Raw genomic sequence first — 24,596 nt, forward strand, 5'->3', positions numbered from 1 at the left:
ATTTACTTCTACTAGGCAAGTACTAGTAGTCTTTTGCACTTTGCACTAAGTCGCAATGGAGGGTGGGCAAATACCCACACAAAGTCCACAGTCCACCCCCATAAGGCAGAAGAAGCTTAAGCTTGCTTTTTCCTCCAAGGCTGCTGATGAGTAAAATGTATTTCCGCGTTACTTTAAAAAGAAAAAAAAAAAAAAAAAAGGAATGTTTTCCTTTGATATCAGGCCATGGGAAGGGATCCGCTTTCTCTTTCTTTTTTGGTCTTTCATCAATTAGATTTCGGGTATGCTATTGTTGATGGGATCAACTTGTTGAGCGCCCGTTAAAAAGTCAAGCTACCAGCACCCTTAGGGATGGGATGATCTAGACTATCTATCTATCTATCTATCTATCTATAGGTACGGAGTAGTAGCACCAATTCTCCTGACGTGGATGAATCACATGTTCCGGTTATAATGATTCCATGGCTCTCGAGTCCCATTGCTTCTTCTCTCTCACTCGCGCGTGCAAGCAAGCAAGCAACTTCAGTAACAATCTGAATGAATCCATTAGCTAAGAACACTACAGCTGGCTCAGCCCGATGACTCGTTAGAAGGGCTGAAGTAGGGAGTCGTAGGGATGATCCGCGCAACATCCAGGCTCGTAGCGCCGATCGTGAGTGGATGGCGGGCCAGATCTTTGAGCTGGCGCGTCCGCCCTTGACTTCATCGCTCGGCACGATGATGATCTCATCGTCGTACAAACTCAATCCTCCTTTCTTTCCACACCCTATGCTGTTTATCTCGACTAAATCTTTTTTCAGGAACCAGACACAAACCCGGACTTCACCTTTGCCTGTTCTGTTCTGTTCGTCACCAACGACACCATGACGTCAAACAGGTGCGCTGGCCCAAACTGGCAGGCACCACCCGCGCCATTACGCTCCTGCCCTTTCGCTGCATGCGTCCAGTTGTATTTAAATCCGTAGAAAACTTCTTCGTCGTCGTAGTAGTTCCTTCCTTCCCTTGATCCACTCGTCGTTTTGATTGATACCACGATTTTTTTCGGCATACATTCTTCCTCCCTCCCCCCCTTCCTACTACTAGTTACACTACTACATACACTTTACTACCCTTGTCAACCTAATACCCCATCCGTCCTCGGCGTCCTTCATTCCGGAGATACCCAGCGACGCGACTCTTTTTTTATCCCTTGTTTGCAGTCTCAAAGTGAAGATCAGCCTTGTCGTCTGCTTATCGTCTTGTCGTGCACTTTATCTTTACCTTGTTTGATCTCTGTTCTTGTCTGTCTTCTCAGATACCTAACCCCGGATCTTGGCCAGACGCCCCGAACCTGCTGGCCAGTGGTCCCCCCTTGCGACTGCCGACTTTCTCCCACATACATACACTTAAAACAAGAAAACTTTCTTGCTTGGCTTTGGAGCCTCGTAGACGTCAACTCTAGCCAGTCAATCTGGTCATCTTGCCGCAATGTCGTCCAAAGCAGTCAATCATCCGATGAACACCAAGCAGAAGGAACAGGTATGATGCCCTCTCCCTCTTCTCGAAAGCTGGAAGCAATGACGCTAACCCGAATCTCGCTCCAGGATATCAACCAGAAGCTGCAGCTTTATGGAATCTATCAAGGTAATCTTATACAATTGATCGTGTATCAGCATATCTTGTGCTAATAGAGCCATGTAGCCTTCAAGAATGGCAAGCTTCCATCGGTGAGTGCAATGACCCAATTATCATGTTTGTGCTGCCTGCTGACAATGGTATCATTTATCGTAGAACAAACAATGCGACGTTGCCTTGAACAGTGCTCTCAAATCTAAGGCTCTCTCGTCACCGTCCCAGGAGCTGTCTGGTGAAGGCCAGACCCTCGTCCAGGATCTCCGCAACGTTATCGAACATGCCAAGAAACTTATGCTGAGCAAGAATGAGGGTCAGCTCTTGCAGGAGTTCCTGTGGGAAGCACAGACTGTCTCCTCCGGGGATACAGAGAAGCCAGGTGTGCCTGTGACGAAGGATGCGGCCCAGCAAGACGGTCAGGAAGCCCTGGAGGGTCTCAAGACCCTTGGACGGCTCCTGATCACGAACGGAGAATTCCGAAAGCTATGTAAGTTGACTTGCATCCTGACCGGGAACATGGAGTCTGACATTATCGTCCAGTAAACGATGCTATGACGCTGGCACGTGATATGGCTGGCGACGTCTCCCAGAAAGCCGCAAACAAGCTGAGGCCATCAGAGGAACAACTTTCCCAGATTGATGAGCCAGCTGAAGAGAATGTGTGGCACGAGCAGCCTGATTTCTCCAAGCACAAGGAAACATTCAAGTCTCGCTTTAAGAGAAACAAGGACGTGAGTTTTTCTGAATCAATATTGCCGTACCAATTGACTCACATACCAACAGGAGGGTAAGCAGGAAGTCGCTGGTACTGCAGCTCAGGCTGCCACCGGTGGCCAAGAACCTTCATCCGTCTCTGATGTAGACGCGCGCGCTGGTCTTGCTGCAGGTGCAGGTAGAGCCCAGGATAAGATTTCGGAGAATGTCCCTGAAGAGGCAAAGGGCCGTACTCGTGAATACAAGGACAGAACCAAGAGCTATTTGTCAGAAAAGGTGCCCCAAGAGCGACGGGATCAGACTATTTGGCGCTTGAAGAAGATGGTCATTGAGATCCAAGGCCATTCTGATTGTAAGTCATCTTTCAACGACATGGGCCCATAGACGGTCGACTGACTGAAACAGACCAACAGGCAATCCGAACCCTTCTTTCGATGGCTGAAAAGTATGGTTCCCACGGACGGAACTTGTCCCAGCAGGGTGCTGGTTCAGTCCAGGGCTTCCGAAGCGGCGATAAGATCCAGCGAATGGAGGCCAATCTTCGGGTACGTCAGTCAGTCTTGTCGAATAAGCAGTCACTAACCCCCTCTAACCAGACATTGATTGAACGTTTTGCCAACCACACGTCCCTGGACAATCTATTTGACTCACTGGACAACATCTACCGAGATGCAGACAGGGACCCTGAGCTGAAAGGATGGTTCCGAAACATGGACACCTTCATCCGGTGAGTATACGAGTGCAAAAAGAAACCTAGGCGGTGTGCTAATCATCTCACAGGAAAACCCTAACCGAGCAAGGCTATATTATGGATGATGATTGCAATCGCCAGTGGGACCAACTCACTGACCATGGCCGTTACCTCCTGCGTGAGCGCTACAGGGATCATACCGATCGTATTCTTGATGAGCTTAAGTTCCTTGGCGATCAGTTCAACCAAGACCCTCAGAACAAGGCATTTGGGGATGCGATGCAGAAGCTCTTCGATGACCTTGGTCGCGACAACAGCGGCAACATGGCCTTCAAGAAGCATCTCGTCAAGGACATTAGGGATGTTATCCTACCTGAAGTTCTCGAAAATGTCCGCTATGTCCCCGTTCCTCGTATCGAAGTGTCTGATCCCGCGGCCGATGTCGTAAGTATACCTGAGTTGTCTTATGCTGAGTTCGTGGCTAACGATCTGAAAGGTTGTGGAAAACCTCGTCATTGAGAGCGATAACTTGATGCCGAACGTCGTGGAATTTGGCAGCGACAACTACTTTCGGTGGGGACGCAAGAAGATCAGCAGCAAGAGGGACAACAAGGTTGGTTGACTCATTGTCAAGATTGTTTAGGGATATAGTACTGACGATGTGCCCAAAGATTATGATTTCGGTGTCCGGAATTCAAGCCGATCTCCGAGGTAAGTCAAATTATCTTTAGTTGTCGTCATTCGCTCTGAAACTTTTACTAACACTACTTCTACAGATGTGAGCTACTATATCAACAAGAAGCAGGGATTCCCTGCTATCACAGACACGGGTATCATGGACATCTTCTTGGGTGGCGAAGGCTTTGGATTCAAGATTGCAGCCTCCACTGCCCAGAAGGAAGACCGGCAGAACTTCATCAAATTGGATAAGGTGACTGTTAAGATTGACTCCCTCAACGTCAAGTTGAAGAAGTCAAAGCACAAGACCCTATTCACGGTCTTCAAGCCATTGTTATTCCGGGTCGTCCGCCCAACCCTGGAAAAGGTACTCGAGCAGCAGATCCGGGACGCTTTCGCCAAGGGAGATGCGTTTGCCTACGAAATCCACAGTGAGGCAAAGAAGGCACAGGAGGCTAGTAGCCAGGATCCCGCAAATGCGCCCAACATCTACTCCCGCTATCTTGATGCTTTCCGTGCCAGAAATGAGGACAAGAAGCGGAAGGCGCAAGAGATTGCTAAACGAGACACTAAGGTGCAGACAGCTACAACTCTGCATGATTCCCTCTTCCCCGAGATCAAGCTTCCTGGCGGCATCAGTACCAAGGCCACTGAGTACAAGGAACTTGCGATGAAGGGTGAACGCTGGGAATCTCCCATCTTCAGCATCGGCAGCGCCTCGGAATCTTCTGATATTCCTAAGGCGGGTGACATTTCTCGCAAACGGGAATCACCTGCCGAAAAGGGCGGTGTTAGTGGAGTCACCAATGGAGGCGCCACAAACGGCAGAGTCACGAATGTTAACCAGACCAATGGGGGTGTCACCAATGGGACTACCGCTATCACCCAGAATGAGAAAGTGACCAACGGAGGTGCGCAGCCTATGGATGGTCGAGTGACCAATGGCAAACACGCTATTTCCGGGACCAATGGACATACTAATGGACATACCAATGGTCACTCCAAGACATATGACCATGCGGCCGCATCCCAGAAATTCTCCGATGAAGTCAACCAAGCGTTCAGTGACGGAAACGTTGGCGGTGGTACTCGCACCACGGTTCCAGGCGTCGAAACGGCCTTCAACCCTCAAACTGCTTAGGTCAATTGTGTGGAGGGACTGTAGGATTCAACATGCTCATACACGCAGCCAAATATCTCTTTTGTAATTGTTTTATTCTGCCTTCACTGTTTTTGATACCTTGTGACGTTGTGTCTTTTTCATTTGTTATACGAACTTAATGTTTCACTTATCAGCACAAGTGTGTTAGTAGTTAATGATTAATTCATTGTGATATCCTGCGATATGTTCGGACAAGATTTACAACAGCTATGATAGATAGTAGCTGTATAATGTATACTGCTGTGTAAGTATTTATCTTGCTCATTACAGTCGCACAATTTGCAATAATGAAGCATTATCTTCAGGAAAACCAAATCATTACCCCTTGTATTTGAAAACTTGCATCTAAACTCTATATACTTTCAACCCATTTTGATAACTTGACCCATTCAATCATAACATCCATTACATTTGCTCAAAGTACTTTTCCCAACCAAGCTCGCGCAGCTTAGTACCCTTCAGCTCCATGTTCTCAGCGCGTGCACTCTCCGCATACGCCTCAACCTTGCGCTGGATAGCCGGGTCGAAAGCACCGAGGATACGAGCGGCCAGGAGGGCAGCATTGATGCTGTTGTTGATGCCGACGGTGGCGACGGGGACACCTGTTAAATGAAAAACATGTTGTCAGCCTGGATGCATGCAACATGTATGATATGCAGTATAGAACGTATGTGCATGTTGTGGATGTTATGCATGTCATGCCATATCCGTCACATGTGAAAGGTGACGGATATGGAATTGAAGGAAAAGGAAAAGGAAAGGGAAAGGGAAAGGGGAAGACTCACCCCTAGGCATCTGCACAATGCTGTACAGACTATCGACTCCATCCAACGAGCTACCCTTAACCGGGACACCGATCACCGGCAGCGCGGTATGAGCGGCCGACATACCGGGGAGGTGAGCGGCACCTCCTGCGGCAGCAATGATGACCTTGATGCCACGGGCGGCGGCATTGGCAGAGTACTCGGCCATGTAGGTGGGGGTCCGATGAGCGGAGGTGATTTCCACGTCGGGCTCAACGCCGAAGTAGTCGCGCAGGAGCTTGAGACCGGGCACCAGAGTCTTGAGGTCACTGTCGGAGCCCATGATGACGGCGACGGAGGGGGCAGGCTTCGAGACGCCGGACTTCTGGGGCTTGGAGCGGACGTCGCTGCGCTGGGAGCGGATGTCGTCGACAACGTCGATGAGAGGCTGGATGTGAGATTCGGCTTCGTGCATGGTCGGGGCGGTGACGGTGACGTGACCCATCTTGCGGCCGGGTTTGGCGGCGCCCTTGCTGTAGAGGTGGATGCTGGCGTTGGGGATGGAGAGGGCCGCTTCGGCGGCCTTGAGGTGAGTGTCCGGGGCGGAGCCGCCGATGATGTTCAGCATGATGGAGGGTTGGCGGATTTGGAGACTCTGAGGGGGAATGGGGAGGTCGAGGATGGCGCGGATGTGGGCTTCGAATTGAGACATGGGGCAGCCTTCGATGGTGTAGTGGCCCGAGTTGTGGATACGGCTGGCGATCTCACACAAGAGAAGGCTGTCGTCTTCCAGGAGGAACATCTCCACGCCGAAGACACCCTTGCCTTCGAACGCGGAGACGGCTTTCCGCGCCAGTTCTTGCGCTTTGCGGTTGATGGCGTCGGAGACGTTGCGGGCGGGGGCGTAGACGAGCTTGCAGATGGAGTCTTCTTGCACGGTTTCAACGGTGGGATAGGAGAGGACTTCGTCCTTGGTCTTCACGACCATGACAGCGAGTTCCTGCGGTATGGAGTGTTAGATGGTGGTGGTGGTGGGTCATTTGGTGTGGAGGCGGGGGGTGGGACATACCATCTTGAAGTAGGCCCATTTCTCGGCATACAGAGGACGGCCCTTGAGGAACTCGAGGGCTTCGGGGATATCGTGTGCACCGCGCACGTGGAAGTTTCCTGATAGATTAGGGATTGGGTTAGTAGAGGTTGGTGGTAGATAGTAGAACAGCAATTGGGACACGGGTGACTCACCACGTCCATCGTAGGCCATGGTCTTCGACTTCAGCATCAAGGGGTAGCCAAGCTCCTCGCCAACCTTGGCCAATGCCTCGGGGGTATTCTCAGCGAGCTCGCGGTGCTCAGCCATGGGGATGCCATATTTGCGGAGGTGTTCCTTCTGGTTGTACTTGTTCTGGATGGTGCGGATAGCCTGCCAACTGGGCTCGATGCGGACCTGCGAGGCGATCTCCTCCAGGGCATAGGTATCGACGTGCTCAATCTCAGCAGTCACGACGTCGCAGGACTTGGCCAGTTCACGGACGGCTTCGCGCTCCTTGAAGGAGCCGGTGACATGGTCATCGTGGGAGCTAATCTGCTTAGCCGGGGAGTTCTCCGCATCAAGAACGTTGCACTGGATGTTGAGGCGGTTGGCCGATTCGACCAGCATACGGCCCAATTGGCCTCCACCGAGGATTCCCACCTTGCGGGAGTTCCACATATTGAGATTAAGGGGAATATAAAATAATAGGGAGGGTATAAAAAAAGGAGATGGACAGGCACCAGCACGCACCAAGCAGAGGGGGGAGATCTGGGGAAGAGAAAAGCAGCCCCTCCACGGCGGAGCAAAAAATCCGCCCGATAACCATCACGTGCACCAGTGATAAGCGGCTGGCGGGCCCAATCAGAGCCTGCGGTTGCCGGGGGAGCCGCCGTCCCCGCGTGTCCAGATCGAGCCATGTCAATTCCGCCCGTCATTTGCTGCTCTTCCTCTGCACATCCCCTATTGGCCTTGTCGCATTTCACTTCGCTGGGCGCAGAAGTGCTGGATCATGTCGCTGGGTAAGTTTGAATATACTGTCACTGCTGGAATCGAACTGCAATGCTGCTTTCGTGCTTATCGTGACCTGCGCTGTTTGCTTTCCTTCCACAATGAGCTTGTCAGGCACCGCTTCAAGCTCCATCCAGCTAACTCAACATGCAATCGCAGACGAAGAAAGCCTCGAGACAGTCGCCAATGGCGGCACGATGGACTAGTATGTCAACTCGCGCCCCAACCAAGCATCATCAGTACAATCGGAGCTGACATGCCCCGTTTCCTCCAGTGAGAAATGGCCCAGCATGGTCGAACCCCTGCTTGAACGATTGGAATATGTGCGCAACCCCCTATCAACCACCAAACCAATCACCAGCTACTAAACCTTGTAACCAGATCATATACAACGTCTTCCCAATGCCGCGGATCCCTCCCCACCTTCAACAGCAGTCTGCCAATCCCACCGACCCCACAACCACGCCATCTACAACCCTCCAAACCTCCACACAGCCCGAACCATCGTCGCAGCAATCCACCACAACTGAGCGTATCCCTGACTCCCAACCCCAGTCCTCGCAGGGCTCCTCTCTTCCCGAACCCCTCCAACACCACCTAAACTCCATCAAATCCACCTTGCGATCCCTCTTCGCCTCGAAACCACCACACACTATCCAACGTCTCGCAGAACTCATCGTTCGTCCTACGGCCCACTACCGCACTCTTCCCGCATATCTTCGCGCCGTCGACCGCGTCGTCTGCGTCACTAGCAGCGCGGAAATCTTCCCTCTCCACTCGACACACCATGGCGCCGCTCCCCAGCCCAACGGCGCGATCATCAACGGCGCCGATACCGGCCTCCTATTCCCGGACCATACACTCGGCAGCGATGAGTCTCTGGGTGGAGCACTTCTCACGCCGATCCCATGGTTGAGTAACGATCCTTCGTCGCCGGAACATGAGGGTGAAAGCGGTGCGCTTATGGGGGATACTGGGTTCACTACCCAGGTAGTGGAGAGCACTGGCGCTGAGCAAGGACATCAGCAGCTGGGGTCTGTTACTACTACGGAGACGGCGACTGTAGTGACGTCGGACACGAATGGAAATGAAGGCACGAGTGAAGCTCCGTCGGCTGAAACATTGGAGGATATTCCGCATGCCAGAGGTCCCTCTGTAGTCGGAGTGGAAGATCTAGGGTTACAGGATGGTAGGGGCGTGGAGATGGATCTCTCGACTGGAGGGGAGGAGGCGCCAGGACTGCAGGCTGCGGGACAGGAGACTTCCCAGCCGCAGCCGCAGCCGCAGGAGCAAGAGCAGGGACAAGGACAGCAGCAACAAGAACAGCAGCAGACTACTGAGCAGGATGGAGAAGAAGGTGGTGCTAAGCCGACAGCAGATGGAGATGGAGATATTTCTCTAGACGATGTCAAAGCACCGGAGGAGACCGCTTCAGTATCTGAGACGGCGGATAAAGAGCAGCAGCAGCAGCAGCAGCAACAGCAACAGCAGGCGTAGCTTTTGGGACATCGTATGATATGATATTCATCATCTATTAGCGTGTCGTGCGTTGTCTTGTCGCGCATTACATTTCTTTTTTGGGACTCAGCCTGCTAGCTAGCTTACATTGTTAAATCATGAATGATGACTTGACTTTAACTGTAGTTGTCATGAACCTGCCATGCTTCCTTGGCGTTATCGATCACTTACACCACTACTTAGTATAACTTACAGCGAGTATGCTTGCATAACTACCCAAGTGCGAATGTAAGATATCCAAACTTGATCCGATTGAGTTTCATATACTGTGTATGTAGCAACATTCGTAACGACAGCACATCACAATCCATCATGAACACAAAATCCAGTCAACAGATATAGATAGATAGATAGATAGCATGCATATATTCATCATTAGGAGGTCATAACATCCTTAAAACACCAATCATGCAATATAGACGTAGATATATAATAACTCCAACAGATAGATTATTCATTATCAAAATCCGAAAGAAAGAAAAAGAAAATAGACATAGATCAAACTGGCGGCTCCACCGTCTGAAGAGGAACATAGAGTCCCTCATTAGCATTCGAGCCTCTCCTCTTCCTACCCGTCACGGCTGACCAGGTATCAGAGACGAATTCCCGGACCCAGGAGGACGAGGATGAGCGTCTGTGGGCACTGGATCCGGTCACTGATAGCGTGGCTCCCCACCAGCTCTTCTTGGAGGCATTGAAGCTGCCATCGGATGAGTCGATTTCCTTTTGTAGCTTTTCGGCGTCCATCCAGCCTGGTCTGCTCCAGAATTTGAGGAGCAGGCTGCTCACGACGACGGAGACGCTGGATAAAGCCATTGCGGCGCCGGCGGCCATCGGGGGTAGCATGAATCCGAATGGGAGGAAGAGACCCATTGCGAAGGGGAGACCGATGACGTTGTAGAGGCAGGCCCACATGAGGTTGAGTTTGATGCGGTTGAAGACTGAGCGGGAGAGGGAGAGGCTTGCGGGTACGGAGAGGAGGTCGTCGGGTCGCATGAGGACGATGTCTGCTGCTTCGACGGCAACGTCGGTGCCCGAGGCGAGGGCGATACCTACGGATGCGGTGGCCAGGGCGGGAGAGTCGTTGATGCCGTCACCGACCATGGCGACGCGGTCGCCGGAGTCTTGCATCGAGGCGACGATGGATTGTTTGTCGGAGGGGGAGACAGAGGCGTGGACTGCCTCTGTTGGGATTCCCACTGCAGAGGCGATTGAGATGGCGGTGGCGTAGGCATCACCGGTGATAAGGGAGGTTGTGATTCCCATACGGTGGAGGGCGGCGACGGCTGCTGGTGCAGTCACCTTCACGGTGTCTCGGAGCAAGATGGACCCTGCGTATTGGCCATCGATGGCAACGTGGATTTGGGTGATACCGGCAGGAACCTTGGACTTGGGGGTGATGTCGGAGTCGTCTGGTTCCGCTGATTCAGGGACGGGGACGTCCCTTAATCGCAGGAAAGCAAGGTTTCCAACCAGGACACGGTACCGGATGCGCTCTGCACTGGATGTCGGCTCGACTAAGGCGGAAATTCCCTTACCGACGCAAGCTTCGAGGTCACCCAAGCTGCCGGGCAGGCCATCTCCTGGATGACCGGATTCAGATTGAGCGGCGGAGAAGATGGCCCTGCCGATGGGGTGTTCGCTGCTCATTTCTGCAAGACCGACTATCAACCACCACAGTCGGCGGCGCCAGTCGTTAGTTGACCAATGTGGCTCGATTTTAGCTTCAGCAACACTCATTTTGCCGGTGGTCAATGTTCCGGTCTTATCGAACACGACGTGATTGATCTGGGTAGCAGCTTCGAGAACAGCACCGCCCTTGACAAGGATACCCTGCTGCGCACCCACTCCAGTGCCGACCATGACAGCTGTAGGTGTGCTGAGACCGAGAGCACATGGGCAGGCAAAGACAATGACCGAGATGCAAAGCTTGAGACAGACCATGAACTTGCCTCCGTTATTTTCAGACAAGAAGATCTTGGGCGGGTGAGGTAGGATATGGCTCATGAACATCCAGCCAAAGAATGTCACCAGACCAAGACTGATGATAGCTGGGACGAAATAGCCCGCAACAACATCGGCCATCCGTTGGATCGGAGCCCGGCTAGTTTGAGCATCTTGAACCAACTTGACAATCTGGCTGAGCTGAGTGTCCTTGCCAGCTCGAGTAACCTTGAAGTCCATGGAGCTAGTGCCGTTGACTGTGCCAGCAATGACAACATCGCCCTTGGCCTTGTGTATAGGCAAAGCTTCACCAGTAATCATACTCTCATCGACATAGCTTTCACCGCGAATGACAACGCCATCAGCCGGTACTTTGTCACCAGGGTGAAGGAGCACAACATCCCCTAGCTCGATGAGCTCCGTTGGGATTATCTTGTGCCCTGGCCCTGCGCGCTCCTCGGTGGCTGAGGATGTGTGCTCCTGGGGCTTTTCGTTAGAATTTCCCCATTCCTCGGCGAGCTTCTCCGCCGCTATCGGGTCATCGTAAATAGTAGTCATTGACGGTGCAAGGGACATGAGCCGGGAGAGAGCGGCAGAGGTTTGGCCCTTGGCCCGATTCTCCAGCCATCTTCCGAGAGTAATAAAGGTTATAAGCATCGTGCTTGTGTCGAAGACTGTACTTGGGCGAATATCGTTCACCGAAAGCAAAGAAACAACCATGGTAAACACACTGTAGAAGAACGCCGCAGAGGTACCAAGCATAACGAGAACGTCCATGGTTGGTGAGCGATGTTTCAAGGATTTGTAACTGGCTACGTAGAACCGTTTTCCAATGCCAAATTGCACCGGAATAGTGAGCAGAAGACAGGCAACATCACCAAGGTAGAGACCGGAGCATAGCCTAACACGGCCGAAATCGAGGGCCGGGAGATACATCGGCAGTAGCATATTGATCAGGAACACGGGGACTGCAAACGAAGCAGAGAATAGGAATGAGCGCTTCCATTCCCGAACCTCCTTGGTTTTGGCCAGCGATTCCAGCTGCGCATTGGTATCATCGGACTGGGACAGGAGGGCATTGTATCCGGCCTTTTCGATCGCTTCGACGATCGAACGAATACCAATTTTGGAGGACTCGTATGACAATGTGATTTGAGAGTTGGCCATATTTACAGATGCTGACGAGATTCCGGGGTTCTGATGTAGTGTGTCTTCCAAGGCCGAGGCCGAGGCAGCGTCGCGCAAGCCGTGGAGGCTGAGAGTGACACGGCCGAGGCCTTTGGATGTAGGCGCCTGTGCTTCCGATGAAAGGACGGTAGTGTCGAAACCGGCATCGTCGATTATGCTGACAATTTGTTTCGTGGTAAGGGTCGTAGGGTCGTGAGTGATAATCGCACGCTCGGCTAGCAAGCTAATGTTGAATTGCACTACACCGTCCACCCCGCTGAAGGCATTCTGTATACTCGACGTACAAGCACCACACGTCATACCATCTATAGACACCTTCGTGACCATCAACCCCGACGCAGAGCCCGACAAATCCTCCGAGGTGCGGACTGCGCTCTCCTCCGTCGAGGTTTCCAACACCTTTGCGCCAAACCCACGGTCCTCGATAATCTCCGCAACCTGGTCGGGCGTAACGAGAGATGGATCATGCTCCACGACAGCTCGTTCGGAAAGCAGAGAAACATTGACTGAATGCACACCAGGTGTATCCTTCAATCCTCCCTCCACCGCGGAGGTGCAAGCACCGCATGTCATGCCCTCGACGGCCAACGTCGTGGTTGACAGCTGAAACACTTTATCCCTGGCCCCGCGGGAACCATCCGCCGGCGTAGACGCACTATCCGTAGAGACGATCGTTGCATCAAAGCCGCAGTCCTCAATAATTTCGGCGACTTTCTCCGCAGGAAGCAGGGTTGGGTCATGATGGACTACAGCGCGGCCCATCATCAAGCTGACGGTCACTTCGCCAGCACCCTCCACCCCCTTGAAGGCGCCTTCGACGGCGGAAGTGCAAGCGCCGCATGTCATTCCCTCGACGTTGACTGTTGTGGTCGCCATATGGGCTGCTGATCGGTCGGAAGGAGCGCCATCGGTGCCGGCGCTTAACAGAGCGGAGGATGAGGCCGCCATGTTGCGCCGAGTTGCTGCAGAAGCCGGACAAGGACGGTCGGGACGCGCGGTGGGTGTGTTAATGCATGCGTTCGTTTAGGAAGAGGGGGGACGAGGAGGTCGGGGGAGATAATAAAAGGGAAGGGAGGGGAAAGGAATAATAAGCAGGAAAATGCTAGTAACACGCAAGGGTCGTTCGATTAAGAGACATTCGGACCGGATGCGACGGAAAGGATACGCCGAGCCTTTTTAAACATGCAGCAATTAATTACATCAAGGACACTAAGACAAGAACTACTTACTTTTCACTACGGATGGTACGGGAGCTGAAATGGGGGGATTTTGCACGGGAAGAAACCTAATCTTAGGCCACCCACAAAGAGCGTGGGATGGGAAGAAAGAATGGTAAACAGCAGGTGAAACCAAGAGGTCCAAGACATTCCAGGCGGCGGGAATCCCATTCAACCACGGACTAAGATTAGATCGAGGTCTGGGAGGAATGATGCCAGGCGCATCCCAACCCACCGCAACGATGGCGCTAACAGAAAAATACGCAGTGGATGGCGTCAGGTTGTCTCCGCCGCCCCGCGGACTTACGTGAGTATTTCTTTCCCAAATCGGGCAACATTGCCGCTTCAGGGCATTTGAAAGGCTGGGACCACTTACTTACCCTCGGGGGACCACTCGTAGTATACTTACTGTAGTCGAAGCCTAGCCGGTAATGACCTCAATACCGTGTTTATGGTTCACCTTTCGGATGAATTTTTCGGTAGGTGCAAGTGCAAAGCTATGCAGTAATATTGTCAATAAGATCGCATAGTATCAGCTGAGCTGTCCGATCCAGCTCAATAAGCCACCCACGCATGCGCTAGCACAGATCTATCTGGCCTGTACTACCCATCTAACGGTTGCTTATCTGCCTGCACACGGGCTCTGGTATGAACCCTCCCCATGAAAGGGATATACCCAGACCTTTCGCCCAGACTGCCAGGGAAATGACCAGGTCTGATGCTGCGACACGAGAAGCATCATGCTTATTATATGCTCCATCCTAGTAGCAGCTGTCATGGGATATCAAACTCAGACAAGGACTGAAGGGTCTGGGGGGTGAAACACTTGGCACCGAACCGGCTTCGTTTCGATTATATGGAAGGTCGCCGAATAGGTGAGTTGAAAGACGAAATTGTCTGTAGTAAATCAACTGTAATAATATAGTGGGACGTGAGGCAACTAGTTCATCACAGCCATCATGAGCAGAGTAATTAACCGAAACGGAAGTCGACAATGTCATTGACTACAGCAGACAAGATCACCATTCAAACATACAATTGAATATCATTGTTTGCATCTAATGCAAACACCAGCGGAGACATCATTGCTCCTCCCATACCATCATACTAATCACTATCACCATCAACAACATCAGCACCACTACCACCCTTCACAGTACCACAACTAATGGAACACTCATCACCCCAATCCGCATACTGATACACATATACCCATCTACAACCTCAATCACCCGCCCTACCAACCGAATCATCCCAACCTCACCACACACCCCCTCATATTCACAACCACCACCAGCATCACCACAAAATGGACCAAATACACACCCGGGCCCTCGAAGCCCTCCAACCATTCATCCACCTCGCCACCTCCAACAGCGCGACCTCCCCACGCTTCATCACAAACCTAATCACCAACGCGACCTCCAACCCAAACACCTACGTATTCGCCGAACTCCTCACCACCCCAGCCATCCAATCCCTCCGGGACCCCAACACCCCAGCCGAATATGCAAGCTACCTGACTCTGCTAGAGATCTTTGCCTGGGGCACATGGCAAGACTATCAATGTAAGCCCCCTTCTTCCCCCGCGAATACCCACCCACCTCTCCCCAACCTAATAATGTCTCTCTGACTGACTGAAAACAGCAACACCCAACCTCCCCCCCCTCAACGACGCCCAAACACTCAAACTTCGACTCCTCTCCCTCCTCACCCTCTCGACAACCACCACCCCGCTAACCTACAGCTCCCTCATGACGGACCTAAACATCACACAACCCTCGGAGCTCGAATCCCTCGTCACAAAAGCCATCTACGCCTCGCTGATCACCGCCCGTCTATCGCCCGCTTCCACCCCGCCCACGGTGAATGTCACTTCCGTGGCGCCGCTCCGGGACGTGAAGCCCGAGTCGCTGGGCAAGATGATCGATATTCTGACGGCGTGGGAGACGCGCTGTGGGGATGTGATTGGGGATATTGAGGCCGAGATATTGCGGATTAAGACGGATTCAGCGAGACGGAGGGCGGAGGAGCGGGAGAAGGAGGTGTTGTTTGAGAAGGCGCTTGCCGGGTGGGGGGCTAAGATGGAGGAGAAGAAGGTTGGTGGTGGTGGCGGGGGGTGGCAGCAGGGTGGCAGGGGTGGTGGGGTGATTGGGGGGAATAAGAGAGAGTTTGCGGCGGATGAGTTTGATGATGATGATGGATATTGGGAGCATGGGCTTGAAGGAGGGGATGGGATGGGGGGATCCAGGATGGATATTGATGATGGGGCTGGAGTGCGGTTGGGTGGTGGTGGTGGAAGTGCTTCTTCGGGACCGGCTAGACATCCTAAGCGGGTGTTGGGGAAGAAGTCATAGTTATTTACCTACGGTAGTGGTACTATTACTATAGCCGTGAGTCCCATTATAGCGAATAGCATGGTAGCGTGTCGAGTCTTCGATAGATTCTATGAGTTTTACGAGTATTGGGAAGCTGAGAATGAAAGTTCATCAAGGTACTGCTTAAGAGTCCAACATAATATGGCATCAATATATCATAATAATAGAATCTAATTACCGTGGACTAACCACAACACCAAAGCCTCAGAGAAATCGTTTAACGTACATGCAAATCCAGCAGATGAGGGGTATTATGTAGAAAGGTAAATAAACAATGAAAGAAAAACCCAATATACACAGGGTGTAGGGTGAGTGTGTGTGAAATGAACGTCGTGACCCGACGGACCTGGTGTGTCACGCCAGTCCATGGATAGTTGGTAGGTGTAAATCCCATATGCGATGGGACCAGAGGCGTGAGCAACCATCACTGGTGCTCCACGCACTGGGTATCTGCCCCTTCTCATATTAAGAGACTCCCCGAGATCATTCGGGGAGGAAGAACTTCTCTCTGTATCCATGCGCTGAATTGGACCCAAGAAGCAAGATCGCTGGCTAACGCTCAGAAAGAATCAAGATGCACATATATGCTGCCCAAAAGCGGTATCACGCGGCCGTAGAAATTGAGACAGATTTCGGAAAGGAAATCGGCAAGGGTATACGCGATATTATGGAGATTAGAGCATAGTACCGGGCACAAAGATGAACAGTATACTCAACGCTGCGGCGACAAAGAAGGCGATCATGGCCGTGGCCGTGGCCCGCTTGTTCAGCAGTTTGCGCACGTATGGCTCGCGAATCGGCGACCAATTCATGAACGTGTACTCGCTGTAGCCGAGGAACGCCATGACCGGGTCAATCTTGTACTGGTACGAGACGATGAAGTAAGAAGCAATGGCAAAAGGTAGGATCAACTGGTCAGGTGTTAGTCGGATATCAGGCCAGTGGAGGAGCATTGGCTACTTACCCAGCAACGAATATGCCGTGGTTTATCCCGGAGAACCACGTAGAACGCGCCCCAGAAGCCTCCACCGAAGCTTATGAGGGCAAACGCCAGCCGTGCGAGAATCGTCAAGGGGACCAGATTTCCCAAAGCTTTGGCCTGCAAGAACCCTGGAAAAGCGTCGCGCTCCATTGCCTGAAAGACATAGTCTTTCGCCGGATCGAATACTTCAGGATCGTCTCTGCCATCGTCTTCAATTAGATTGATGATGCCGGATACCATCTCCTCGGGGAGAACAATTTCTCTTTCTGCCCCGGGAAGCAGGTACGTGTAGAGGATCTTCTCTGCGCTGGCGCGGATATCAGCACGTGCCACCGTATGGCCTGGCGAAGGCGAGTCATTCCGAGTTCCAGAACTGTCCCGAGGTTGCAGCTCATTCGATGTGGTGCGAGCAGCATTCTGCGAACCAAGGCTGCTTTGGGGCGAGTGTCCGGATGTTTGGCCTTCAGAGCGGAGGAATGCCGACAGTCTCTGATCGGCATCCCGGTCGCCGACATCGTTTAATCCATGGCGTGAGTTGGAGGGACCGGCTTCAACAAGTGGGATGTCGTTGTAATGCTCGAAATTATCCAATGCCCCGGAAGATCCTTTGCTGTCGGCTTTCTCAAGATCAGGCGTCGCTACCAAAACGGACCGACGTAGTTCCCGAACGTAATGACGACAGAGGGACATGTGTTGCGAGACATCGAGCCTATAATAGATACATGGGTTATTAACAGCCCTCCAGCAGGTAACACAATGTTTCCCAATCATACCAGAAGTCCAGATAATCCACCGAGCGCTGTTGATCCCGCATATAGATATAGAAGGAAAACAGGTCGACGGGAGCGAGGGTCCGGCGACTGAGGACCTCGAAGAGCGTGGGGAGGCGATTGCGCTGCTCCAAGCTCGAAAGAGAGGGCGACGCCATGATGGAACGAATGTTGGGGATCTCTCTTGCTGAAGGGTAGGTGTTGGATTTTTTTAACTCTTCCTGAATCAGGCTCGAAGGAGCTGCGCCGCGATGAGGGGCCGAAAAGGGGAACGAGCGAACGTCGGATTTGATTTAGGGACGGGGGTTTGACAAAGGAGTCGAAAGAGCAATTGGGAAGGGATCCGGCGTGTTATGTCTGTAGCTGATCGAGGGAAAAGGCTGGCGAGACGCGACGATAAAAAGAGAAGGACGGTCAAACAGTTGGAGTTCGGCAGTTGAGCATAAATCGCAGCGATATGGGGACGGATTGAGGCCTAAGTGCAAGCCAGGAGGCCCTGCAGAAGGTCGTAAGGTGTATTCCGAGGCAGTAAACAAAACAGCCGACCGACTGCAGGAGAGGTCAGGAAGTTGCGACAGAAGCCATCCAGGAGAGGCTCGGGAAGTGGATTCAAATTCACAGGCAGCAACAAGAGCGAGAGCGAGAGGAGGAGGAGGGGAAAAGAGATTGACGAAGCCAAGGGTAAAAGCGAGGGAAAGGGTGTGGATGGCCAGCCCGCAGACACGCAGCGACGGGCGAAAAGACGACTAGTTTGGAGTTCGTTGATTCGTGATGCCTGAGGGAGGTGCCTGAGTCCCCACTCCCTTTTCAGCAATGGTTCCTCGCATTAACGTTTCCCCGAAATGACCTGGTTCCACTTGTGGCCGATCTTTTGGATCTTTTGACACTCGCCAAGGGGTAGCCGATGATGATGTTGATGATTGCTTACTGTCTACGGAGTAGAAGAGAGAGAGGATGATCTCTCCTTTTCTCTAAGTCCAGTATATGGAAAATACAATACAATCTCTTCTGTAATGCAGGAAAAGAACTTCGCCCCTCCCCCAGTCACCTCAATTACGGCCACTACATCCTCTGCAACCCTTCTGTTGGTCTCATCTCCATTCCACATCCATCCCACCCAAAAAAAGCAACCCACGGCGGATCCGCACCGTTGGTTCTCGGTCGGTCCATAATAATATGTGATTATTGCAGGGCCGTGGCTGGCAAACAAGACTAAACAGATTTTTTTTTTTATCTAAGTACCTTCCAATCTGCAATCTGTGCTTTATTTTTTTTAATAATAGTAATAATAATCATAATCTCGAACAATGTCCATTTTGCCCGGGGGCGGGTCATGGACTGGACCGTTATTTTCCTGCAAGCCACCCCAAAAACGAGTGTTTTGCTTTATGTGCACTGGGCAAATATTTAATTAGATTTGAAAAACCGGGACGGCAAATGATGAAAATCGTGCCGATGATAAGCCCAGTGACCCCCCCGTTTCTAATAATCTTCGTTTTTAAGGTTACTCAATGATATCATTGTTTATGGTGCCTCTTTTTTTTCGGTTCCTATTTCCTACACCGAACCAGATAGCATAGAGTAACAGGCATATTGCATAGAAACTGAATTAACCACTTAGTGTACTTACTCTTCACCGCTATGTTCATGTCCTGCTTACTATTCAGGAAATATGCCAAATGAGCTTCTTAAGACACTTCTAAGCTAACGCCAAGGCTAAGGTTTCAGTCCAAACTCTCTAACATGTCAGACCTCCATGGTTTGAAATGGTAACTCCTTCATGGTCAGCTGGATTTCTAGCGTATTCACGAGGTTCCAATCGACTTGTCTTATCTCTGCACCTTCCCTCGACTGACGGGGTTCATAGAGAATTGCAGCTTTGTGTTTGTACTGGATATTTTCCAGCTTTGCGTCTGTACTGGACATTTTGCGTCGAACGAGGCCTTCAAAAATCCAATGAACAGATTATACAGTATTCATATGATAATGATAAGTCAAAGTAATACTAAATGTGTCCATTACTATCAAGTTGGATTCGCCACTTCTTCTACCCAGTATACTACTATATTAAACATGCTACGGCGATTTGGAGGACAGTCGGGCAAGCCGTGCTTGTTGAAGAGGTCTTAGAAGGACGTAACGGAGTTAACGGATTCGGGGTTCGGACTTCTACGGACAGTAATAACTATATCAAGGATCCCAATTCCCAATTGATCCAGACATAATCAGCTCTCGCAGATTGATATCATCTCAACTATTCCATGCAAAAAAAAAAAAAAAAAAAAAAAAAAAAAAAAACATGACGACCTCCAAAATCCTCGTTCTCATCACCGGTGCCAATCAAGGTATCGGCTTCGCCGTGGCACAGCAGCTAGCTAGCTCAAGCAAGTTCCATGTGCTAGTCGGCGCACGCACGACACTCAAGGCCGAAGCTGCAGTCAAGGAGCTGGAGTCGGATGCCGTGGACGAATCAACTCTCACACCCATTACCATCGATGTGACAGATGATGCGTCCATCGCTGCAGCTGCGCAGACCGTCTCGGAAACATTCGGACGTCTGGACATTCTGATCAATAATGCGGGCATTGCGCAGACACCCGCCACTACCCTGCGCGAGCAATACCGGCAAGTATTCGATGTCAATGTGTTTGGCATCGCGGTTGTCATGGATACATTCCTCCCACTGCTGCGTGCATCGACGTATTCCGATCGCCGCATTGTCAATGTCACGTCCGGGCAGGGTCTGATCAGCAGAGCCGGCCACAAGGATCATCCGGCTAGCGCAAAGACCTATTTCATACCTGACTACCGCAGTAGCAAAGCAGCGGTTAATATGATCACCGTCGCTCATGCGGTAAAGCTGGCTGATGAAAATATTGCCGTCGTTGCGGCTGCCCCGGGCTACTGCCGCACCAGTATCAATGGAGGTCAAGGAGTCAAGGAAGCAAGCGACGGTGCCAGGGTCATTGTGCGCGCTGCCACAGAAGGCGACCCGGAGAAACTGAGTGGGACGTTCGTCGCGGACGAACAATGGAGCCTTGGGTGGTGATAGCGCGTAAGGGAGCAAATAAGCAAACGTTTCTGAGCATGGCTGCGACCGATCAATGTGTTTAGTATTGTCGGAGATTATTGAAACACGAAATCAATAGAAGAGACAGGCTAAAAGCTAAAATAGACCATGTTCTCCACGCCTGGGTATTTGTTCACGCCACGGAAACGCCTTTAAAGAACTCCAACATACAGAGTACGCTAGTATCAATGCCCGTCGGCCAAATGCTGTATCATGTTAGCTATCGCGAACAGGATAGATATAGGCATCCAAGAAGGAGAATCAGGTCCCAATACTTACCGACCACTCCGGGATATTTCGTATCTGTTGCCACATGAACTTCTCTAGTTTATTGGCACTCTTCGCATAGGGCGTATTCTCGTTATTGTACCTCCGGCAATTGTCGAATATCAACATAGCATCTTTAATAAAGTCTTGCGGTGTCGGATACATGTCCTTCTCATGCTTTTCTTCCATGGTTGATAGATCCATGGGCTCCTTGATGACTTCATAATAGTCAGGAACCTCATCGCGATTAACTGGCTGAGTAAATGGCCATGCCGCGCTATGGTTCTGCATATCATTAAGAAGATGTAGCAGCTGATTGTAGTTGGGCCCGTGGCGTGGTTGACGTGCCAGTTCATCCATATCCGGTGACCATCCAGACTCTTTGATAGCCGGTATACTTAATGGATCGATCTTGCACGGACCATTCTTCCATTCCTTCGGGGGTGCGTGAATGATATGTGAGCGACTAAAGGCCCGGATCTTCGCGTGTACGGCTTCCTTCTGCTTCAGAAGCATGCGACCAACCTCGAGGTACCGTATCTTAGGTAGCATGGTACACTGCATGATTGTACCACCCTCATAATCCTTAATGTATCCCATCCAAACGGATTTGTCAAGGGTTATTTCTTTAGTGAACCCTTGTTTCTTGAAGTACCCAATGGCGTAATTATCGGCGTATGTGAGGAAGTGCATGATGTCCGATGTGGCTTTGACATAATCCTTGAGATGAGACATTAAGTGCGCACCGTATCCTTTGACTTGCTGGTCGGACGAAATGGCACAGAAAACGATTTCGGCGAACCTGCGACTGTTGAATGGTCGGTATGTAATGCCTCCCACGACTTCCAAAGGGTGTTTGACGATGGCCAAGGAAAGATGCGACCTGTCATAGACCAATCGCGCGATGTAGTCTTTAGGCATCTTCGGAAGCTGTTTTTGAAAGATGCATTTGAGACCTGTAAGGACAACAAAGCTGTCGCGAGATCCATCGTTGTTGACTACACGAAACTCGATGTCGCCGCGACGTTCCTCCAGAACTGCAGGCTACCGTGGAGTCAGTCAGCGTCATCGGAGCTCGGGCACGGGTTGCGGGCTGTCTGAGGGCTTACCTTCTCCGGGAAGGGAACGATTCTCGGTGGCTTATCTAGGAGATCATCTTCGGTCTAAGGTAGGCACAGTACATTAGTCTCATACTCCAGACAAAAACGAGGATATGCAACATACCTTGGGTTCCCTCTCGGGGGAGTCAGTGCGCGCCTTCTTGTGGGAATCTGGGGAGAGCGCCTCCTCCGATGCTTTCCGCTTGGCACCTAGAGCTGACATGAGCAAATGGACCAGAACAGTCGCAAAGACGCGTGATACAGCATGATATACTTACTATCTGTGATTGCAGGCATGATGCGCGACGAATTCCGATGACTGGACGAAAGCGTCTTGAACCTCAGCCAGCGACTCTCTCCACACGAGCTGCGGCCGCGATACGGGGAGCGGAACGGGAAGAAGTTGATCCGCGGCCGTCAAGCCAGATAACCAATTACTAGTTCGGGCTCCATGGCATTACGACGACAGCTTGAGGGAAGCTCCCTCTCCTTCTCCTCCTCATTTCCTCGTATTTCCTCTCTTTAAACTATCTTCTCTCCTTTATACACAAGCCTTTGAAATTAAGCGCATCTCATAAGCCCTCATGTCTCTGAACGAAGTCTGGCAGGCAGCTTCTGCGAGCCCGTATACTCCCCCAGTCTCTAAAGACAGCCAATTCTTTGTCGGCTTCAGTCTACTACTTGCTGGTAAGCCGGTCCCGACCTCTCACACTCACAAACAATTACTAACTTACAACAGCTTTCATCCTCACTGGACTTTTCGGATTGAGTCAGTACACCACGCCAGAGATCATTTCCACATATGAAATGTCTTGCGCCATTGTCACAACCATATACTTACAACTTGCGCAGATCGTTCCTTCCTCAGCATCGCTTCCTTCGGAGTCCCGGCATCTTTGGCGTTTGGGTAAGCCACGAATCTACCCTAACAACAGCCACCCTATGAATCATCGCTAACAAATTCCCCGTCCAGCTTCGGAGCCGTTTTCATAATCTGTGCCGTTGGGGTCTACGTTTAAAAAAATTCCAGTTGTTTCCCAGATACCCATGTACCATACACTGGAGAGTTTGAAACGAAGCAAATCGTTACCTTTATAATCACCCAAAGTTCTCTTCGCACTCCAGCAATCTATCTTAACATAGCTCTCGAGTCTCTACTCTGTCGTGCTTAAGCCAATTCCACTCCAAACCATCATGACGGACACGGAACCCATTTTCACTGCTGTCTCCAGCAATGCCCACCACCTCTACACTCTCCTCCAATGCATCGGCTTCGCATCCAGGGCCACGGTGCAAATAACCCCAGATGGAATCCGCTTCTCCGCCGAAGAGATGCGAGTCATCCAGGGGCTCGCATTTCTCGACAAAGCCCTCTTCACCAGTTACACCTTCAACCCACCAGCCGCGCCAAACCAAGGGACAACAGACAACAATGACAACGACGACGATACAACTTCCGACCCCTCTACCTACTACCCATGCTTCGTCGTCTCCTTGTCCGCCCTCCTAGAGACCCTCAAGATCTTCGGCACCAACGACTCCTCCACGAACCCCAACGCCGGTCGAGCATCCAGCGTCCAACCAACCCACCCATCCGGACCTGGCGCCTTCTCAGCCCCCTCCTTACTTCTAGACCGCTCCTGCACAATCCGCTACACCAGCGAAGGCTCTCCCCTCAGCATCACTCTTTCCGAAACGGGCGTCAAAACAACCTGCGAATTAACGACCTACGAAACCGAAGGCAGCGAAGTCGACATCCCTCTCCAACGAGATGCCATCATCATGAAGATCATCATGCGCTCTGCCTGGCTCCACAACGCCATCTCAGAACTAGCCGCTACGAGTCCCTCGGTGTTGAAGATCTCTGCGTCCGCGACCCGCGAACCATTCTTCGCTCTCTCCGGCACGGGAGGCTCGTTCAGCGAATCATCTGTAGAATTCTCCGTCGAGAATGGCGGGGCTAATGGTCCGGGAGGTGATGCAAGAGGCTCAATTGATGAAGGGTCCCGTGCGAAGAAAGCTAAACTTGCGCCGACGGTCACGGAGACGTTCCTTGTCAGTCCGCCGTCGTCGATGGGGTCGCGTCTCAAGCAGAACTATAAGTTCGCGCTGATTCAGAAGGCGGCGCGTGCTATGGCGGTGGCTAATAAAGTGAGCATTCGTGGAGATCGCCAGGGTGTATTGAGTCTTCAGTTTATGATTGAATTCGATGCTAATGGGGCTGGTGGTGTACGGCCGCTGAAGGGTGGTCCGCCGCCTGTTGTGACGTTTGTGGATTTCCGGTTTGTGCCGTTGTTGGATGATGAAGAGGGTGATGATCTGGAGTGAGTGGTACTAGAGAATATATGGATTGTGTCTATATAGTGGACTTGATGTGAAATGTCAAAAAGCAATATAGTGTTCTTTTTGAATTCCCCAACGCCGCCTCATGCTCATTAACCATACCAAATACCAGGTAATTTACATAGAACGTAACTATAAGATCGCTGATCAAATCACTCTTCCTTCCCAGATGGCGAGGCCTG

General features: G+C 51.5%; 10 protein-coding genes across 10 annotated transcripts; 6 read left to right on the top strand and 4 right to left on the bottom strand.

Moving 5' to 3' along the window:
• Positions 1–1,467: 1,467 nt before the first annotated feature.
• Positions 1,468–4,835, top strand: AKAW2_20868S (uncharacterized protein; the record flags this gene model as incomplete). The annotated part of the gene is made up of 12 exons (XM_041685628.1): positions 1,468–1,518; positions 1,584–1,623; positions 1,681–1,706; positions 1,771–2,098; positions 2,152–2,342; positions 2,395–2,677; positions 2,731–2,870; positions 2,922–3,052; positions 3,106–3,460; positions 3,513–3,629; positions 3,688–3,727; positions 3,793–4,835. The coding sequence occupies 12 exons, from the start codon at positions 1,468–1,470 to the stop codon at positions 4,833–4,835; spliced, it is 2,745 nt and encodes a 914-aa protein (XP_041539694.1).
• A 426-nt stretch (positions 4,836–5,261) lies between these two features.
• On the bottom strand, positions 5,262–7,307 carry ADE2 (phosphoribosylaminoimidazole carboxylase ADE2; the record flags this gene model as incomplete). Its single annotated transcript, XM_041685629.1, has 4 exons — positions 5,262–5,458; positions 5,642–6,599; positions 6,669–6,766; positions 6,842–7,307. 4 exons carry the CDS (start codon positions 7,305–7,307, stop codon positions 5,262–5,264), a joined length of 1,719 nt encoding a protein of 572 aa, XP_041539695.1.
• Positions 7,308–7,638: 331 nt separating this feature from the next.
• AKAW2_20870S (uncharacterized protein) lies at positions 7,639–9,134 on the top strand (the record flags this gene model as incomplete). The annotated part of the gene is made up of 4 exons (XM_041685630.1): positions 7,639–7,648; positions 7,797–7,842; positions 7,912–7,960; positions 8,019–9,134. 4 exons carry the CDS (start codon positions 7,639–7,641, stop codon positions 9,132–9,134), a joined length of 1,221 nt encoding a protein of 406 aa, XP_041539696.1.
• A 519-nt stretch (positions 9,135–9,653) lies between these two features.
• ctpA (Cu(2+)-transporting P-type ATPase CCC2) lies at positions 9,654–13,235 on the bottom strand (the record flags this gene model as incomplete). The annotated part of the gene is made up of 1 exon (XM_041685631.1): positions 9,654–13,235. One exon carries the CDS (start codon positions 13,233–13,235, stop codon positions 9,654–9,656), a length of 3,582 nt encoding a protein of 1,193 aa, XP_041539697.1.
• A 1,578-nt stretch (positions 13,236–14,813) lies between these two features.
• Positions 14,814–15,861, top strand: AKAW2_20872S (uncharacterized protein; the record flags this gene model as incomplete). The annotated part of the gene is made up of 2 exons (XM_041685632.1): positions 14,814–15,072; positions 15,152–15,861. 2 exons carry the CDS (start codon positions 14,814–14,816, stop codon positions 15,859–15,861), a joined length of 969 nt encoding a protein of 322 aa, XP_041539698.1.
• A 695-nt stretch (positions 15,862–16,556) lies between these two features.
• Positions 16,557–17,792, bottom strand: rgsB (putative RGS domain protein (Rax1); the record flags this gene model as incomplete). Its single annotated transcript, XM_041685633.1, has 3 exons — positions 16,557–16,793; positions 16,847–17,573; positions 17,638–17,792. 3 exons carry the CDS (start codon positions 17,790–17,792, stop codon positions 16,557–16,559), a joined length of 1,119 nt encoding a protein of 372 aa, XP_041539699.1.
• Positions 17,793–19,933: 2,141 nt separating this feature from the next.
• Positions 19,934–20,683, top strand: AKAW2_20875S (uncharacterized protein; the record flags this gene model as incomplete). Its single annotated transcript, XM_041685635.1, has 1 exon — positions 19,934–20,683. The coding sequence occupies one exon, from the start codon at positions 19,934–19,936 to the stop codon at positions 20,681–20,683; it is 750 nt and encodes a 249-aa protein (XP_041539700.1).
• Positions 20,684–20,889: 206 nt separating this feature from the next.
• gcnE (histone acetyltransferase GCN5) lies at positions 20,890–22,368 on the bottom strand (the record flags this gene model as incomplete). The annotated part of the gene is made up of 5 exons (XM_041685636.1): positions 20,890–20,910; positions 20,984–22,015; positions 22,081–22,134; positions 22,196–22,281; positions 22,350–22,368. 5 exons carry the CDS (start codon positions 22,366–22,368, stop codon positions 20,890–20,892), a joined length of 1,212 nt encoding a protein of 403 aa, XP_041539701.1.
• A 287-nt stretch (positions 22,369–22,655) lies between these two features.
• On the top strand, positions 22,656–23,090 carry AKAW2_20876S (OST5 family protein; the record flags this gene model as incomplete). Its single annotated transcript, XM_041685637.1, has 4 exons — positions 22,656–22,758; positions 22,811–22,840; positions 22,924–22,978; positions 23,045–23,090. 4 exons carry the CDS (start codon positions 22,656–22,658, stop codon positions 23,088–23,090), a joined length of 234 nt encoding a protein of 77 aa, XP_041539702.1.
• Positions 23,091–23,265: 175 nt separating this feature from the next.
• RAD1 (Rad1/Rec1/Rad17 family repair protein) lies at positions 23,266–24,399 on the top strand (the record flags this gene model as incomplete). Its single annotated transcript, XM_041685638.1, has 1 exon — positions 23,266–24,399. One exon carries the CDS (start codon positions 23,266–23,268, stop codon positions 24,397–24,399), a length of 1,134 nt encoding a protein of 377 aa, XP_041539703.1.
• Positions 24,400–24,596: the final 197 nt, after the last annotated feature.

Source organism: Aspergillus luchuensis, chromosome 2 (assembly GCF_016861625.1).
Source record: "Aspergillus luchuensis IFO 4308 DNA, chromosome 2, nearly complete sequence".
Classification (NCBI taxonomy): Eukaryota; Fungi; Ascomycota; class Eurotiomycetes; order Eurotiales; family Aspergillaceae; genus Aspergillus; species Aspergillus luchuensis.